Genomic DNA, 17,416 nt, shown 5'->3' with positions numbered 1-17,416 from the left:
AGTCTGAAGACTACCAACAAATTTTACAGCATAATGTAGGGCCCAGTGTGAGAAAGCTGGGTCTCCCTCAGAGGTCATGGGTCTTCCAGCAGGACAATGACCCAAGACACACTTCAAAAAGCACTAAAAAATGGTTTGAGAGAAAGCACTCGAGACTTCTAAGGTGGCCAGCAATGAGTCCAGACCTGAATCCCATAGAACACCTGTGGAGAGATCTAAAAATGGCAGTTTGGAGAAGGCACCCTTCAAATATCAGGGACCTGGAGCAGTTTGCCAAAGAAGAATGGTCTAAAATTCCAGCAGAGCATTGTGGGAAACTCATTGATGGTTACCAGAAGCGGTTGGTCGCAGTTATTTTGGCTAAAGGTTGTGGAGTTTTGTGTGAAATGATCAATGTTTTGCTTTTTGCTTCATTCTCTTTTGTGTTTTTTCATTTAAGACAAATTAAATGAAGATAATAATACCAAATAATTTGTGTTTGCAATCATTTTCAGGAAGAAACTGAGTATTATCTGACAGAATTGCAGGGGTGTCAATACTTTTGGCCATGACTGTATGTGTACATTCTGCTACGTGGGTCTATAGCACAAATATGCTCAGTATATGTTTGTATCAGCTCAGTTCATGTATTTCTTCCCCCTTCAGGTGTAGTAAAACATAAAATAAAAACATCCCATCCTCCTCTCCTTGTTGTATCCTCATGTATTCGTATCCTGCTTCCAGAAGGAGAAGTGCAGCCCTAGAATTGCACCAGAGTGCTGTGTGCAGCAGAGGAGCAGGACCCAGGGATGCCATAGATCCAGGGATGCCATAGATCCAGGGATGCCATAGACCCAGGGATGCCATAGATCCAGGGATGCCATAGACCCAGGGATGCCATAGATCCAGGGATGCCATAGATCCAGGGATGCCATAGACCCAGGGATGCCATAGATCCAGGGATGCCATAGATCCAGGGATGCCATAGATCCAGGGATGCCATAGACCCAGGGATGCCATAGATCCAGGGATGCCATAGATCCAGGGATGCCATAGATCCAGGGATGCCATAGACCCAGGGATGCCATAGATCCAGGGATGCCATAGACCCAGGGATGCCATAGATCCACGGATGCCATAGATCCAGGGATGCCATAGACCCAGGGATGCCATAGATCCAGGGATGCCATAGACCCAGGGATGCCACAGCCTGCAGCAGCCCCTGCCTCCTCCCAGTGCTGTCCTCCTCAGTAGCACACTGCACTCTCCAAGGTGCTGAAGTGAGTGAGACCAGCAGCCTGCAAACTGCCCAGCAAACTCCACTAGCCTCAGCTGATTATGCAACCCACAGCAGACAAATGGCAGAAAACACAGCTCTGTCTGCAGGAAGACACAAGTATTTCTTCAAATAAGAGAAAACGCCTTAATTTATTCCCCTCTATTGATACAATATATTCTATGGCTGCAGCAAGGAATCTGCTCAGATAGATCGCCCAAGGCTCCAGGTATGTGCTTGTACCGGTGACTTTACCTAATAAAAGGCCAATAGGACAGAGTTCTAGCTAAGTGTTTATACTATTGTTCTTACATTGTGTCTTTTCACTATAGAAGAATAGATTTATTGATTTGCCTTACAATGGATCTTATTGTTGCTTTTTTTTCTATTGTGATGTGATGTATATTTTTGGCATTATTCTTATATTCACCCTATATGAGAAAGTAGTGAATAACTGTTGGAAAGGATGTCAAAGTTTGTCACGCCTTGTCTTTGCCATGTCACAGTACAGAAGTTTACCTGCTACATTATTATTTGTGATTCAAGGTCCGGCAAGAGGAAACCATATACTTTATATCTGCAGAGGTCACAGGGGGTGGGCTGTAGTGAAGATACATGCAATGGATGGGGTTTGCCATATCTAAACCCCCACCACCACCTCCACCACCATTACAAATGGATCAACAATCATGGATACAAATTTCCAAGGGAAATCATAAGGATTTGCACTGAAGGTCATGGGCTGGATGAAATTCTATACATTGGAGGCGTCTGGATTTGTAACCAGTAACTGTTATATTTGCCAGGACGGAGCTATATACTATTAGCAGTATCATTAGAGTATGCAACATTATTACCAAGTGCCATAAAGCTATATGCATGGTCAGTGGGCAAAGGAAGCTTTCACATGCGACATTGCACCTTGAGATGCCATGTGCAGACATACCCTCAAAGAAACCACAGGCTGAAGACCCCAAAGGGCTTTATACTGGAACCTGATTTCTCAATGTCACCCAAACAAACAGACACAATGTCAAATGAGACATTAGGAAGAGTTACAGTCCTCCATCTGCTCCCCTGAACTTGCAGAATAACAGGTGAATTGCACTTTGTGGATGGTCTCCTTATGAAGAGCGGTCAAATGCCTCTCTGTCCGATGTGGTGTTGGTTGCTGTCCAGCTGCCCAGTGGTGCTGACATTTGGATGATGTCTGGCAGGAGAACTAAAAGCTGCTGTTGCTTATTGCCCCTGAATGAAGACAACGGGAGATTCCTTCTCTTAGCCATTTTCATTGTACTTTATCTGATAGCAGGAGCCACTATCTTCTCCACCATAGAGAGTCCATCCGAAACCAAAGCTCATAACCGCTGGGACAGGATCCTGAAGAACTTCAGTGAGTCCTTTAACATCAGCCTCCTAGAGCTGCGGGCATTCCTCCGAGATTATGAAGCAGCAATGGCAGCAGGGATCAGGGCAGACGCCCTCAGACCAAGGTGGGACTTCACTGGGGCTTTGTACTTTGTAGGAACAGTAGTCTCAACTATAGGTAAGATTTCACCCTTCATGTCAATATATGATTAGAATGGCATGGTGCAAGCACGAGTGTGACTATAGATCGTAAGAAATCCATTATAAGGAGAGTATCTGTCTATCATCTATCCATTATCTATGTATCTATTATCTATCTATTATCTATCCATTATCTATCCATTATCTATCTATCTATCTATCTATCTATCTATCTATCTATCTATCTATCATCTATCTATCTTCTATCTATTATCTATCTATCTATCTATCTATCTATCTATTATCTATCTATCCTCTATCTATTATCTATCCATCTATCTATTATCTATCTATTATCTATATATGTATCTATTATCTATCTATTATCTATCTATCTATTATCTATCGATCTATTATCTATCGATCTATCATCTATCTATCATCTATCTATTATCTATCTATCATCTATCTATTATCTATCTATCTATCTATCTAATATCTACCTATCCATCTTTTTGTCTATTATCTATCTATTATCTATCTATTATCTCTCTCTATATATTTTTTATCTATCTATCTATCATCTATTATCCATCTATCTATCTATCTATTATCTATCTATCTTGTATCTAATATCTATCTATCTATTATCTATCGATCTATCATCTATCTATCATCTATCTATCTATTATCTATCTATCATCTATCTAATATCTATCTATCTATTATCTATCTATCTATTATCTATCTATCTATCTATTATCTATCATCTATCTATCTATCTATCTATCTATCTATCTATCATCTATCTATCTATCTATCTATCTATCTATCTATCTATCTATCTATCTATCTATTATCTATCTATGTATATATCTGTCTATCTATCATCTATCTATCTATCTATCTATCTATCTATCTATCTATCTATCATCTATCTATCTAATATATATCTAATATCTATCTATTATCTATCTCTATTTATCTATCTATCTGTTTATCTCATATCCATTATTTTTCTCTGCAGATAGATAGATACTTCTAATACTTTTAAGTATGTCCATATATTTCATCAATTGGTGCATCATATTAAAAGTTCCAATTCAGCAAAAATACTGCATGTTGCACACGCTAGCATGTTTTAATGTATGTTGTCATGGCAACTGACGTGAACAACAAAATGGAAGGGCGCCCTCTGTAGGCTCCATATAGGTTTTCTATTGTGCAAGACCTTGTGTGCAGCATTTGAACAACCAGCTCAGCCACAGATTTGCTGCTGCTTGTAAAATGGGCATTATGTATAATTAGCAACAGGGTTTGATTTATTTATATATATATATTTGCATTTATATATTTACTTGGCTGGAACATTAATAGTCATACATAACCTCATAGAATTGTTTTACTTCGGAGTGTTAATCTCGAATATTGTACTTGATGGAAATAAAATTAGTTGTTAGAAATCCGGTCTGGATAATGGGGAGGCTGGTCTTACAATTATATACTGTACATAGGACATAAAACACTTCATTTTTGCCGATATATTGAATGTGTGGCTGCGAACTTTCTGAAATTGTAGTGGCTCGCGTATAAACCAGTCAGCAATATGACAATATTAGATTTGTAAAGAATTCTCCAACGCTGCTTTCAGGCCCATGGGTGAACCTTCCCTTCTATTATCTCTCTATATATATAGGAATTGGTAAGGGTCAGACATTATGCTTGCCTCAGTTTTTGCAAGTGACTTCCGCAGGACACAACACCGATCCATATCACCAGCGCTGTAATATGTCCTTGTACCGAGGACATGGATCTGCTGTAGGTAAAGCCATGTGAAATATCTTACTAATGCACAGGATCAGTTATGAATGTCCTTATGTTCTTGCAGTCCAGATAATAAGATTATTATGATTCATGTACAGACAGAAGCCAGAAAACACAGTGATTCATTTCACAGGAGGAGAAAAATGGGATGTACGGGAAAATGTGCCCTCAAATGCCTTGTGGTATCATTGCTAACTTAAGTCTTTACAACACATTGCAAACTAATGCTGCACAATACTGCCCTGATTATATGTTCATTGGGTCTATCTACACCTCTTTTATTGATAATAGCACCCATACATCATTACAGGGGTTGGCTGGACTGGGATTTTATACGGGAAATTGCAGTGAAAATGCTGATTTTCTTGCCTAAAATGATGCATTGCACCAATAAAATGAAAGGGTGTCCATCCAATGGTCACCTGTTATCCTTGAAGAGATCAGAGGCATTCCCATCATAAGTCTATTACGTCCGACAAGTCTCATCGGACATTTGGACAAGGGTTCCAATGACATTGAGTTTAATCCTTAAAGGCAAGGGTTCCAATGACATTGTGGTTGATCCTTAAAGAAAAACCCCTATTAAAATTTTTATTATTAATACATTGCAGTCATCACATTATATAGCACTGTGTACTTACAATTGCTCATTTTGCCTTTCTACCCAGCTAATTCTTCTCTTTTCCATCAGGTCTATGACACTACCTGATTAAAAACGGACTAGCTGAATCCTTCTAAGCTCTATATAGAAACAGGAGGTCAATTTTCCCTGTATGAGTCATCACAGCTGGGTCAGGAGTTGAAGACGGAAATGATTTATGCAAGAAAAGGAGACTTCCTGTTTCTACATAGAGCAGAGAAAAGAGAACAATTTACTGGTAGAAAGGCAAAATGAGCAATTGTAATTACACATAGCTATATAATATGAAGACTGCAATATATCAAGAAGATGAAAACTTTGATGGGAGGAGGAGGAGTGCTTCTTTAAGTCTATCAACTTTGCATATATTGATAGTGTCTTAGGTCTTATAGACATTATACATCCCCTACTCAAGACCTCCTTATGAGCTGGAGTGATAAATAGTGACCCATGCATTTAAATGGGTAGAAAATCAGTCATACTAGATTTTACCTGCAGCTAATCGCCCAGAGATTCTTCTTTCTAGAAGGGATTGTCCACTTAAAGATGTCTTCAGAAGTGTTCTGCTCCCCAGCCTCCCGGCTTCCAGCTTGACGGCTGAGGGGCATTTTTGCTGTCTGTTAGTTTGTACCAGCAGCATGGTTATGCTGCCAGTCATTACTGTGCGCTCTCCCATGCTGCTAGCACAGGCAGCATTGCCACCGCAGCATTGGAAGAGCGCAGGGACACGCATCCTGCTTCAGAGCAGCTCTAGCAAGACAACTGTGTTCTTTGCCTTCGAGACCGGCCATCCCAGAGATGGAGCAGTATACTGTAGAATTAAATATTCTCTCTGCTCAAACAGAAAACATTTCAGTGAGAGGTAATTTGCTTATTTTTACAAGCTTTTTTGCAATATTTTCCATTTAAGTAGATGAGACAATCTCATTACGACAATTCCTTTAACTTCCCACTTGACAAAGTGTTTTTTTGGTATAATGGAAGCCTTTGATTTGGTTGTTGACGCTCACACATTGCATTACCATTTTTCCTCCTCCACTCTGCTGGAGAACTCATTCATTTTTTATTCATACCAAGCAGATTGATGGCTGATGTCCAGCAGTTCAATAGCGGACTGCCTTCTGCTAGGTAGACCTGATGGAGCCGCCACTCAACCATCCTTCTCCGTTCGATCTTCTGCGCAGTTGGTTATGCTATTGGATTTGCAGCCGCGATAGAAATCTGAAAAATCTTTGAAAATTAGATAACATTGGTATAATGGATCTGCAGCATAGCCTGTGGTTACATGGAAACTACTTTGCTGTATTCTGTATTCTATAGAACTTACTAACCCTGATGCTTTGCACACAGATCTAGCAACATATCCAGCAGTAGAGATGAGCAAATGCGAACTTTAGAGTTTGGGGCTTGTACTGGACCGCTAGTGTCCAGTGCTGAACTCCAAACACATACTCCTACTGGGAGTCCGGTTTACAATTTGGGAGTTCGGAGAGGAGAGAAAGATTGATTTTCCAGCTCCAAAGTTCAGGTCCTCATTGATTTCTATGGGGTTCGCGTTGAGGTTCAAGTTCGGGTATCCAAAGTGAACTTTCGACTAAAGTTCGGTCGAACGCAAGCTTCCACGGGTCTGCTCATCACTATCCAGCAATACTCACATCAATCTCTTTAGTTGTTCTCAAACATCTGTGATGTCATCAGTAGGGATGAGCGGACCCATGGAAGTTTGAGTTCTGTTACCTGATCCGAACTTTATTCCAAAGTTCAGCTCGGGTACCAGTCCGTGTTCGGCATTTTGCACCAGACACTAACTGTCCGATACAGACGGTAAACTTTTAAGTTCAGGTTCGCTCATCTCTATTCATCAGGTAATAACCATTAGTTACAACATCTGGTTATTGTTATTGATTCTCATGTTAGAGTGTTCAATTCCCCTGCAGCGCCACCACAGGGAAAAAGAAGTATTACATGGTGACAATTGAATTGATAACATGTCCATGCACAATGGGGAGAGGCATTAATCTCGAATAGGGTATTTAATTTTTTTTTTTAATAGAACCTTTAATGAAGGCCAGCTAGCTGGTGCCCTGTTGAAGCTGGAAAACATGGGCACGAGGAGAAATCACATGTTGGTACATAATAATATTATGGGCTGATGGATCTAAGCTTTTACAAATATTGGCATAAAAACTTTGAAAAGACGCAAAATTTAGGCGCAAATCAGACTTTTGGCGCTCTCATGCCAATTTCTCCCAGCTCTGAACATAAAAGGCAGACTTGTGGCTGAATGGGACTAGAGTAGGATTTGTGGCGAGGAGGACACAGAGGTGTAAGTAGCTCATCTAATGCTCCTGAATTGGAGAGTCTGACTCCAGCACATCTTCTCAAGAATGGCCTGAACAAAGCAGGTCTCGATGCATCAGGCCCTGTATGTGCATTTTCATGTCAGTTTAGCAATCCCATGCCATTAACTACAACCATATAAATATGCAACCATATGCATTATCATTGGTTTGAAGTAGTCATACATATAATAATAATAATAATTTTTATTTATATAGCGCCAACATATTCCGCAGCACTTTACAATTAAGCGGGGACATGTACAAACAATAAAATAGATTGTTGCCCCTCTGAAGAGAGCATATTAGATAGGGAGTACTTAGTTCTACCACATGATATTAATGCACAGCTCCTCATTGTTCTAATTTAAATGCAAGTATTTTGAAATAAAAATTAATTTTTCAACTGTGTTTCATTAAAAAGTTTGCACCGTTTGGCTTTCATATTCTCCTTTTTTTCCTGCACATTTATTTATTTTTTTTATGTGGTTTGTGGTCATAAATCAGGTGAGGACAGCTAAAAAAAAACAGACAAAAGAATTGGGCCTCATTCAGACGTCAGTTTTTCTCATGTACAAGAAGAATAGACTTGTGTATTTGAGCACAGTGTGGTCTGAGGGTCATCAGGTTTTGTCCGCCTTCTCCTATATGTCAGTCTATGAAAATCAGACCGCACTCGGATGTCATTGACTGGCATTGCCGATTTTGATCCGACACTCTGGATCGAAATCGGACACGTGTCTGCGAAAAATCGCAGACATATGAATGGCCCCATAGACTATCACATTAGTGCTATCCGTGAAAAGCAAAAATGGTACGAGAACATCCATTGACTGAATGAGGCTTTACAAACTCTCCCCTCTGACCATCGGAATGGTCTACTACAGTTGTGTTATTAATTTCTTATTGGAAATGATCTCCTGCTTGCTGTGGTAGAAACGGAATGATTTTTTTTATCCTTAGTGAAATAATATAGTTACAAAATATTTGTAGATTTCATGGATCAGCTGTTTGGACAGAATGATATATTGGCAGGTATAGAAGTCAGGCCTCCAATATCAAAGATCACACTTGGGACCCTCTTCCTTACTAACAATCAGTTAGGGCTGTTCCTGCATTTTCCAATGGCCCCACGAATCAGTCATGTGGACCATCTCTATTGTACGTCTGACTTTGGATACATGGCAAGGAATTTCAATAAAGGAATATCGATTCACGGAGTAGGGTTTCCTCCTAGTCTGAATTGTCTACAAGTCTCAATGCAAATCACACATCTCATTCATGTCTCATTACATGAAATTGTGTGTAACGCTTCCACTCCACCAGACATTACCACATGCCCATCAGAGGTAAATTCACTTGAATGAATGCTGTCAAAGCAAGCATGTTCTATTGCCGGATTTACAGGCTGAGTTTATCTCCAGTAGTATAACTGATTCTATTATTTGGATTAGCTCATCTTGATATTTCATTTTGATACTTCTTCAGTTGACAGGATACTAAAAAAAAAATTCGGTTATAAGCATTATGTGATATAACGCATGGTCTGGAGCTGAAAAAGTGTAGAAAGAAAACATTTTCCCATGCTTTCTGAACATTAGTTTTGATGCCGATATACAGTACTTTGCAAATGTTTAAGGAAGGTGTGGGAAAAAGATATTACAAAGTAAGAATGGTTTCATAGAAATTGTAATACTTTATTTGCATCAATTAACAAAATGCAAAGTGAATTGGTAAAAGAGAATCTAAATCAAATCAATACTTGGTGTGACTGACCCATTGCTGTAAAAAAAAGCATCAAAGCATGAATTCTTTTGGGGACTGTGGAAGGTCGGCTCACGTAGCTGCTCCTTGAGGTAGAAACAAGCACACGTGGGGTTAAAGTCCCGGGGTAGTTTATTGTATCATAAGCAAAAACCCCAAAATGGTTAACAGTAAAACAGCCTGTCTAGCTCAAAAGAAAATAAACAATTCATACACAGTCCTGCCCAGTACTTCTGGGACAACGCATATGGTAGCTCTCACAGGAGCTTCAGTATGGAGACTTCCTTCCCTCCACATAACACAGACAGAAGAAATAAAACTGGCTGGACATTTTTTTCCCCAGCCACACCCTTGAGGTGGAGATCTGGTGATTAGGCGTCCCGCCCATCTCTTTACCTACTCACCTAAAAACCCACCCATAACATGGCCACTTAACTCCTTCAGCACATAGCATGCTGAAAAGAAACTTATGGGTTTTGAGATCATGGAGGAAAGCAATCTCTGGGACACATATCTCCCATCACATGCAGTACCAGTGACTCTATCACAATACTTACACACAGTTTTTGAAGGAACTCGGCAGGGAGGTTGATCCAAACATCTCGTAGGAACTAACCACATATCTTCTATGGATGGTATTTATGGAAATCCTTCTGTATCTTCATATAATTCCACAAAGACTGGGTGATGTCGATATCAGGGCTCAGTGGGGCAAATCATCACTTCCAGGAGTCCTTGTTCTTCTTTACACTGAAGATAGATCTTAATGTCATTCACTGTATGTTTAGGGTTGTTTTCTTGCTGCTGAATAAATTTGGAGTCAATCAGATGTCTCCCTGATGTTATTTTATGATGGATAAGTATCTGCCTGTCTTGGTCAGATGTTGTGAATTCTGTGGTCAATCTCCCTCCTGTGGTCATGAGTGGTACTTCGGCTGGTTCTGTCCATGGGCTTCCTCTGGTGGATGTGAGTGGGGCTGCGGCTTCTGAGTTTCCTTCCTCAGGTGACGAGGTTAAGTCGTTAGGTGCTGCTCTATTTAACTCCACCTAGTTCTTTGCTCCTTGCCTCCAGTCAATGTTCCAGTATTGGTCTTGCTCTCTCCTGGATCGTTCTTGTGGCCTGTCTTCCCTGCATAAGCTAAGTTCTGCTTGTGTTTCTTTTGTTTGCTATTTTTTCTGTCCAGCTTGCTATTTTGGTTTGTCTTGCTTGCTGGAAGCTCTGGGACGCAGAGGGAGCACCTCCGTACCGTTAGTCGGTGCGGAGGGTCTTTTTGCGCCCTCTGCATGGTTGTTTGTAGGTTTTTGTGCTGACCGCAAAGCTATCTTTCCTATCCTCGGTCTATTCAGTAAGTCGGGCCTCACTTTGCTAAAATCTATTTCATCTCTGTGTTTGTATTTTCATCTTTACTCACAGTCATTATATGTGGGGGGCTGCCTTTTCCTTTGGGGAATTTAACATAGTAACATAGTAACATAGTTAGTAAGGCCGAAAAAAGACATTTGTCCATCCAGTTCAGCCTATATTCCATTATAATAAATACCCAGATCTACGTCCTTCTACAGAACCTAATAATTGTATGATACAATATTGTTCTGCTCCAGGAAGACATCCAGGCCTCTCTTGAACCCCTCGACTGAGTTCGCCATCACCACCTCCTCAGGCAAGCAATTCCAGATTCTCACTGCCCTAACAGTAAAGAATCCTCTTCTATGTTGGTGGAAAAACCTTCTCTCCTCCAGACGCAAAGAATGCCCCCTTGTGCCCGTCACCTTCCTTGGTATAAACAGATCCTCAGCGAGATATTTGTATTGTCCCCTTATATACTTATACATGGTTATTAGATCGCCCCTCAGTCGTCTTTTTTCTAGACTAAATAATCCTAATTTCGCTAATCTATCTGGGTATTGTAGTTCTCCCATCCCCTTTATTAATTTTGTTGCCCTCCTTTGTACTCTCTCTAGTTCCATTATATCCTTCCTGAGCACCGGTGCCCAAAACTGGACACAGTACTCCATGTGCGGTCTAACTAGGGATTTGTACAGAGGCAGTATAATGCTCTCATCATGTGTATCCAGACCTCTTTTAATGCACCCCATGATCCTGTTTGCCTTGGCAGCTGCTGCCTGGCACTGGCTGCTCCAGGTAAGTTTATCATTAACTAGGATCCCCAAGTCCTTCTCCCTGTCAGATTTACCCAGTGGTTTCCCGTTCAGTGTGTAATGGTGATATTGATTCCCTCTTCCCATGTGTATAACCTTACATTTATCATTGTTAAACCTCATCTGCCACCTTTCAGCCCAAGTTTCCAACTTATCCAGATCCATCTGTAGCAGAATACTATCTTCTCTTGTATTAACTGCTTTACATAGTTTTGTATCATCTGCAAATATCGATATTTTACTGTGTAAACCTTCTACCAGATCATTAATGAATATGTTGAAGAGAACAGGTCCCAATACTGACCCCTGCGGTACCCCACTGGTCACAGCGACCCAGTTAGAGACTATACCATTTATAACCACCCTCTGCTTTCTATCACTAAGCCAGTTACTAACCCATTTACACACATTTTCCCCCAGACCAAGCATTCTCATTTTGTGTACCAACCTCTTGTGCGGCACGGTATCAAACTCTTTGGAAAAATCGAGATATACCACGTCCAATGACTCACCGTGGTCCAGCCTATAGCTTACCTCTTCATAAAAACTGATTAGATTGGTTTGACAGGAGCGATTTCTCATAAACCCATGCTGATATGGAGTTAAACAGTTATTCTCATTGAGATAATCCAGAATAACATCCCTCAGAAACCCTTCAAATATTTTACCAACAATAGAGGTTAGACTTACTGGCCTATAATTTCCAGGTTCACTTTTAGAGCCCTTTTTGAATATTGGCACCACATTTGCTATGCGCCAGTCCTGCGGAACAGACCCTGTCGCTATAGAGTCCCTAAAAATAAGAAATAATGGTTTATCTATTACATTACTTAGTTCTCTTAGTACTCGTGGGTGTATGCCATCCGGACCCGGAGATTTATCTATTTTAATCTTATTTAGCCGGTTTCGCACCTCTTCTTGGGTTAGATTGGTGACTCTTAATATAGGGTTTTCATTGTTTCTTGGGATTTCACCTAGCATTTCATTTTCCACCGTGAATACCGTGGAGAAGAAGGTGTTTAATATGTTAGCTTTTTCCTCGTCATCTACAACCATTCTTTCCTCACTATTTTTTAAGGGGCCTACATTTTCAGTTTTTATTCTTTTACTATTGATATAGTTGAAGAACAGTTTGGGATTAGTTTTACTCTCCTTAGCAATGTGCTTCTCTGTTTCCTTTTTGGCAGCTTTAATTAGTTTTTTAGATAAAGTATTTTTCTCCCTATAGTTTTTTAGAGCTTCAATGGTGCCATCCTGCTTTAGTAGTGCAAATGCTTTCTTTTTATTGTTAATTGCCTGTCTTACTTCTTTGTTTAGCCACATTGGGTTTTTCCTATTTCTAGTCCTTTTATTCCCACAAGGTATAAACCGCTTACACTGCCTATTTAGGATGTTCTTAAACATTTCCCATTTATTATCTGTATTCTCATTTCTGAGGATATTGTCCCAGTCTACCAGATTAAGGGCATCTCTAAGCTGTTCAAACTTTGCCTTCCTAAAGTTCAATGTTTTTGTGACTCCCTGACAAGTCCCCCTAGTGAAAGACAGGTGAAACTGCACAATATTGTGGTCGCTATTTCCTAAATGCCCAACCACCTGCAGATTTGTTATTCTGTCAGGTCTATTAGATAGTATTAGGTCTAAAAGTGCTGCTCCTCTGGTTGGATTCTGCACCAATTGTGAAAGATAATTTTTCTTGGTTATTAGCAGAAACCTGTTGCCTTTATGGGTTTCACAGGTTTCTGTTTCCCAGTTAATATCCGGGTAGTTAAAGTCCCCCATAACCAGGACCTCATTATGGGTTGCAGCTTCATCTATCTGCTTTAGAAGTAGACTTTCCATGGTTTCTGTTATATTTGGGGGTTTGTAACAGACCCCAATGAGAATTTTGTTACCATTTTTCCCTCCATGAATTTCAACCCATATGGACTCGACATCCTCATTCCCTTCGCTAATATCCTCCCTTAAAGTGGACTTTAGACAAGACTTTACATAGAGACAAACCCCTCCTCCTCTCCGATTTTTACGATCCTTTCTAAACAGACTGTAACCCTGTAAGTTAACTGCCCAGTCATAGCTTTCATCTAACCATGTCTCGGTTATTCCCACTATGTCAAAGTTACCTGTAGATATTTCTGCTTCTAGTTCTTCCATCTTGTTTGTCAGGCTTCTGGCGTTTGCGAGCATGCAGTTCAGAGGATTTTGTTTTGTTCCAATCTCCTCACTGTGGATTGTTTTAGAAATGTTCTTACCTCCCTTCTGAGTATGTTTTCCTGGGTCGTCTTTGTTCGAGTCTAATGTTTTTCTTCCCGTCCCCTCTTCTTCTAGTTTAACGCCCTCCTGATGAGTGTAGCGAGTCTTCAGGCGAATGTGTGTTTCCCAGGTTTCTTTGAGGCAAGGTAGGCGTATTTTTCTATCTTCAGGACTAGCTAGTTTCTTAGGCTGTGCCGAGGCGCCTAGGTCTGGTCAGGAGCAATCCACGGCTACTTCTAGTGTGGTGTGATAGGATTAGGGATTGCGGTCAGCAGAGTTCCCACGTCTCAGAGCTCGTCCTATGATATTAGTAACTATCAGGTCATTTTGTGTGCTCTTAACCACCAGGTCCATTGTGGTTTTGAATCACCAGTTCATAACAGTACTGGAGGCCCAAAGTACTAATGCTTCTCAATAGAGGGAAAAGAGAAGTTCTGAGACCATTTTTTTTTCTCTGCACTGTGTTTTGTGTTTCTTTTCCCCTAGACATTTGGGTGGTTCAGGACACACGTGTAGTGATGGACATTAAAGGTCTGTCTTCTTGTGTGGATCATCTCACTGCAAGAGTACAAAATATTCAAGACTTTGTGGTCCAGAATTCTATGTTAGAACCTAGAATTCCTATTCCTGATTTGTTTTCTGGAGATAGAGCTAATATTCAGAGTTTCAAAAATAATTGTAAACTGTTTCTGGCTTTGAAACCCCGCTCCTCTGGTGACCCAGTTCAACAAGTAAAGATCATTATTTCTTTATTACGTGGCAACCCTCAAGATTGGGCATTTTCCCTTGCGCCAGGAGATCCTGCATTATGTGATATTGATGCGCTTTTTCTGGCGCTCGGATTGCTTTATGATGAACCTAATTCAGTGGATCAGGCAGAGAAAATCTTGCTGGCTCTGTGTCAGGGTCAGGATGAGGTAGAGATATATTGTCAGAAGTTTAGGAAGTGGTCTGTGCTCACTCAATGGAATGAATGTGCTCTGGCAGCAATTTTCAGAAAGGGTCTCTCTGAAGCCCTTAAGGATGTCATGGTGGGATTTCCTATGCCTGCTGGTCTGAATGAGTCTATGTCTTTGGCCATTCAGATCGATCGACGCTTACGTGAGCGTAAAACTGTGCACCATTTGGCGGTATTATCTGAGCATGAACCTGAGCCTATGCAATGTGATAGGACTTTGACCAGAGCTGAACGGCAAGAACACAGACGTCGGAATGGGCTGTGTTTTTACTGTGGTGATTCAACTCATGCTATCTCCGATTGTCCTAAGCGCACCAGGCGTTTCGCTAGGTCTGCCACCATTGGTACGGTACAGTCGAAATTTCTTTTATCCATTACTTTGATCTGCTCTTTGTCATCCTATTCTCTCATGGCATTTGTGGATTCAGGCGCTGCCCTGAATTTGATGGACTTGGAGTTTGCTAGGCGCTGTGGGTTTTTCTTGGAGCCCTTGCAGTATCCTATTCCATTGAGAGGAATTGATGCTACGCCTTTGGCCAAGAATAAGCCTCAGTACTGGACCCAACTGACCATGTGCATGGCTCCTGCGCATCAGGAGGATATTCGCTTTTTGGTGTTGCATAATCTGCATGATGTGGTCGTGTTGGGGTTGCCATGGCTACAGGTCCATAACCCAGTATTGGATTGGAAATCTATGTCTGTGTCCAGCTGGGGTTGTCAGGGGGTACATGGTGATGTTCCATTTCTGTCTATTTCATCATCCACCCCTTCTGAGGTCCCAGAGTTCTTGTCGGATTACCAGGATGTATTTGATGAGCCCAAATCCAGTGCCCTACCTCCGCATAGGGATTGCGATTGTGCTATCGATTTGATTCCTGGTAGTAAATTTCCTAAAGGTCGACTGTTTAATTTGTCTGTGCCTGAGCACGCCGCTATGCGGAGTTATGTAAAGGAATCCTTGGAGAAGGGTCATATTCGCCCGTCGTCGTCGCCATTGGGAGCGGGGTTCTTTTTTGTGGCCAAGAAGGATGGTTCGTTGAGACCTTGTATTGATTACCGCCTTCTTAATAAAATCACAGTCAAATTTCATTACCCCTTGCCACTGCTGTCTGATTTGTTTGCTCGGATTAAGGGGGCTAGTTGGTTCACCAAGATACATCTTCGGGGTGCGTATAATCTTGTGCGTATTAAACAGGGCGATGAATGGAAAACAGCATTTAATACGCCCGAGGGCCATTTTGAGTACCTGGTTATGCCATTCGGGCTTTCCAATGCTCCATCAGTATTTCCGTCCTTTATGCATGACATCTTCCGAGAGTACCTGGATAAATTCCTGATTGTATACTTGGATGATATTTTGGTCTTCTCGGATGATTGGGAGTCTCACGTGAAGCAGGTTAGAATGGTGTTCCAGGTCCTGCGTGCTAATTCTTTGTTTGTGAAGGGGTCAAAGTGTCTCTTTGGTGTTCAGAAGGTTTCATTTTTGGGTTTCATTTTTTCCCCTTCTACTATCGAGATGGACCCTGTTAAAGTTCAGGCCATTTATGATTGGACTCAGCCGACATCTCTGAAGAGTCTGCAAAAGTTCCTGGGCTTTGCTAATTTTTATCATCGCTTCATCAATAATTTTTCTAGTATTGCTAAACCGTTGACTGATTTAACCAAGAAGGGTGCTGATGTGGTCAATTGGTCTTCTGCTGCTGTGGAAGCTTTTCAGGAGTTGAAGCGTCGTTTTTCTTCTGCCCCTGTGTTGTGCCAGCCAGATGTTTCGCTCCCGTTCCAGGTCGAGGTTGATGCTTCTGAGATTGGAGCAGGGGCTGTTTTGTCGCAAAGAAGTTCTGATGGCTCGGTGATGAAACCATGTGCCTTCTTTTCCAGGAACTTTTCGCCTGCTGAGCGTAATTATGATGTTGGCAATCGAGAGTTGCTGGCCATGAAGTGGGCATTCGAGGAGTGGCGTCATTGGCTTGAAGGAGCTAAGCATCGCGTGGTGGTCTTGACTGATCACAAGAACTTGACTTATCTTGAGTCTGCCAAACGGTTGAATCCTAGACAGGCTCGTTGGTCGCTGTTTTGTTCCCGTTTTGACTTTGTGGTTTCGTACCTTCCGGGCTCTAAGAATGTGAAGGCGGATGCCCTGTCTAGGAGTTTTGTGCCCGACTCTCCGGGTTTGCCTGAGCCGGCGGGTATTCTCAAAGAGGGGGTAATTTTGTCTGCCATCTCCCCTGATTTGCGGCGGGTGCTGCAAAAATTTCAGGCTAATAGACCTGACCGTTGCCCAGCGGAGAAACTGTTTGTCCCTGATAAATGGACGAGTAGAGTTATCTCTGAGGTTCATTGTTCGGTGTTGGCTGGTCATCCTGGAATCTTTGGTACCAGAGATCTGGTGGCTAGATCCTTTTGGTGGCCGTCTCTGTCGCGGGATGTGCTTTCGTTTGTGCAGTCCTGTGGGACTTGTGCTCGGGCTAAGCCCTGCTGTTCTCGTGCCAGTGGGTTGCTTTTGCCCTTGCCGGTCCCGAAGAGGCCCTGGATACATATCTCTATGGATTTCATTTCGGATCTCCCTGTCTCTCAAAAGATGTTGGTCATTTGGGTGGTTTGTGATCGCTTCTCTAAGATGGTCCATTTGGTACCCTTGTCTAAATTGCCTTCCTCCTCTGATTTGGTGCCATTGTTTTTCCAGCATGTGGTTCATTTACATGGCATTCCGGAGA

At 41.5% G+C, this 17,416-nt stretch overlaps 1 protein-coding gene across 2 annotated transcripts in view; it reads left to right on the top strand.

The window, feature by feature from the left end:
- Positions 1-747: 747 nt before the first annotated feature.
- Positions 748-17,416, top strand: part of KCNK12 (potassium two pore domain channel subfamily K member 12) — a 160,837-nt gene continuing 144,168 nt past the window's right edge. The window contains exons 1-2 of one of the 2 annotated variants that reach the window (XM_069767893.1): positions 748-1,484; positions 1,802-2,801. In XM_069767893.1, coding sequence (XP_069623994.1) covers positions 2,459-2,801 — 343 coding nt within the window. In that variant the 5' untranslated portion in view covers positions 748-1,484; positions 1,802-2,458. The remainder of the gene's footprint in view (positions 1,485-1,801; positions 2,802-17,416) is intronic. The other variant, XM_069767894.1, reaches the window with a different exon arrangement.

This window comes from Ranitomeya imitator, chromosome 5, assembly GCF_032444005.1.
Source record: "Ranitomeya imitator isolate aRanImi1 chromosome 5, aRanImi1.pri, whole genome shotgun sequence".
In the NCBI taxonomy this organism is placed as follows: domain Eukaryota; kingdom Metazoa; phylum Chordata; class Amphibia; order Anura; family Dendrobatidae; genus Ranitomeya; species Ranitomeya imitator.
This window is presented reverse-complemented; position numbering and strand designations above follow the sequence as displayed.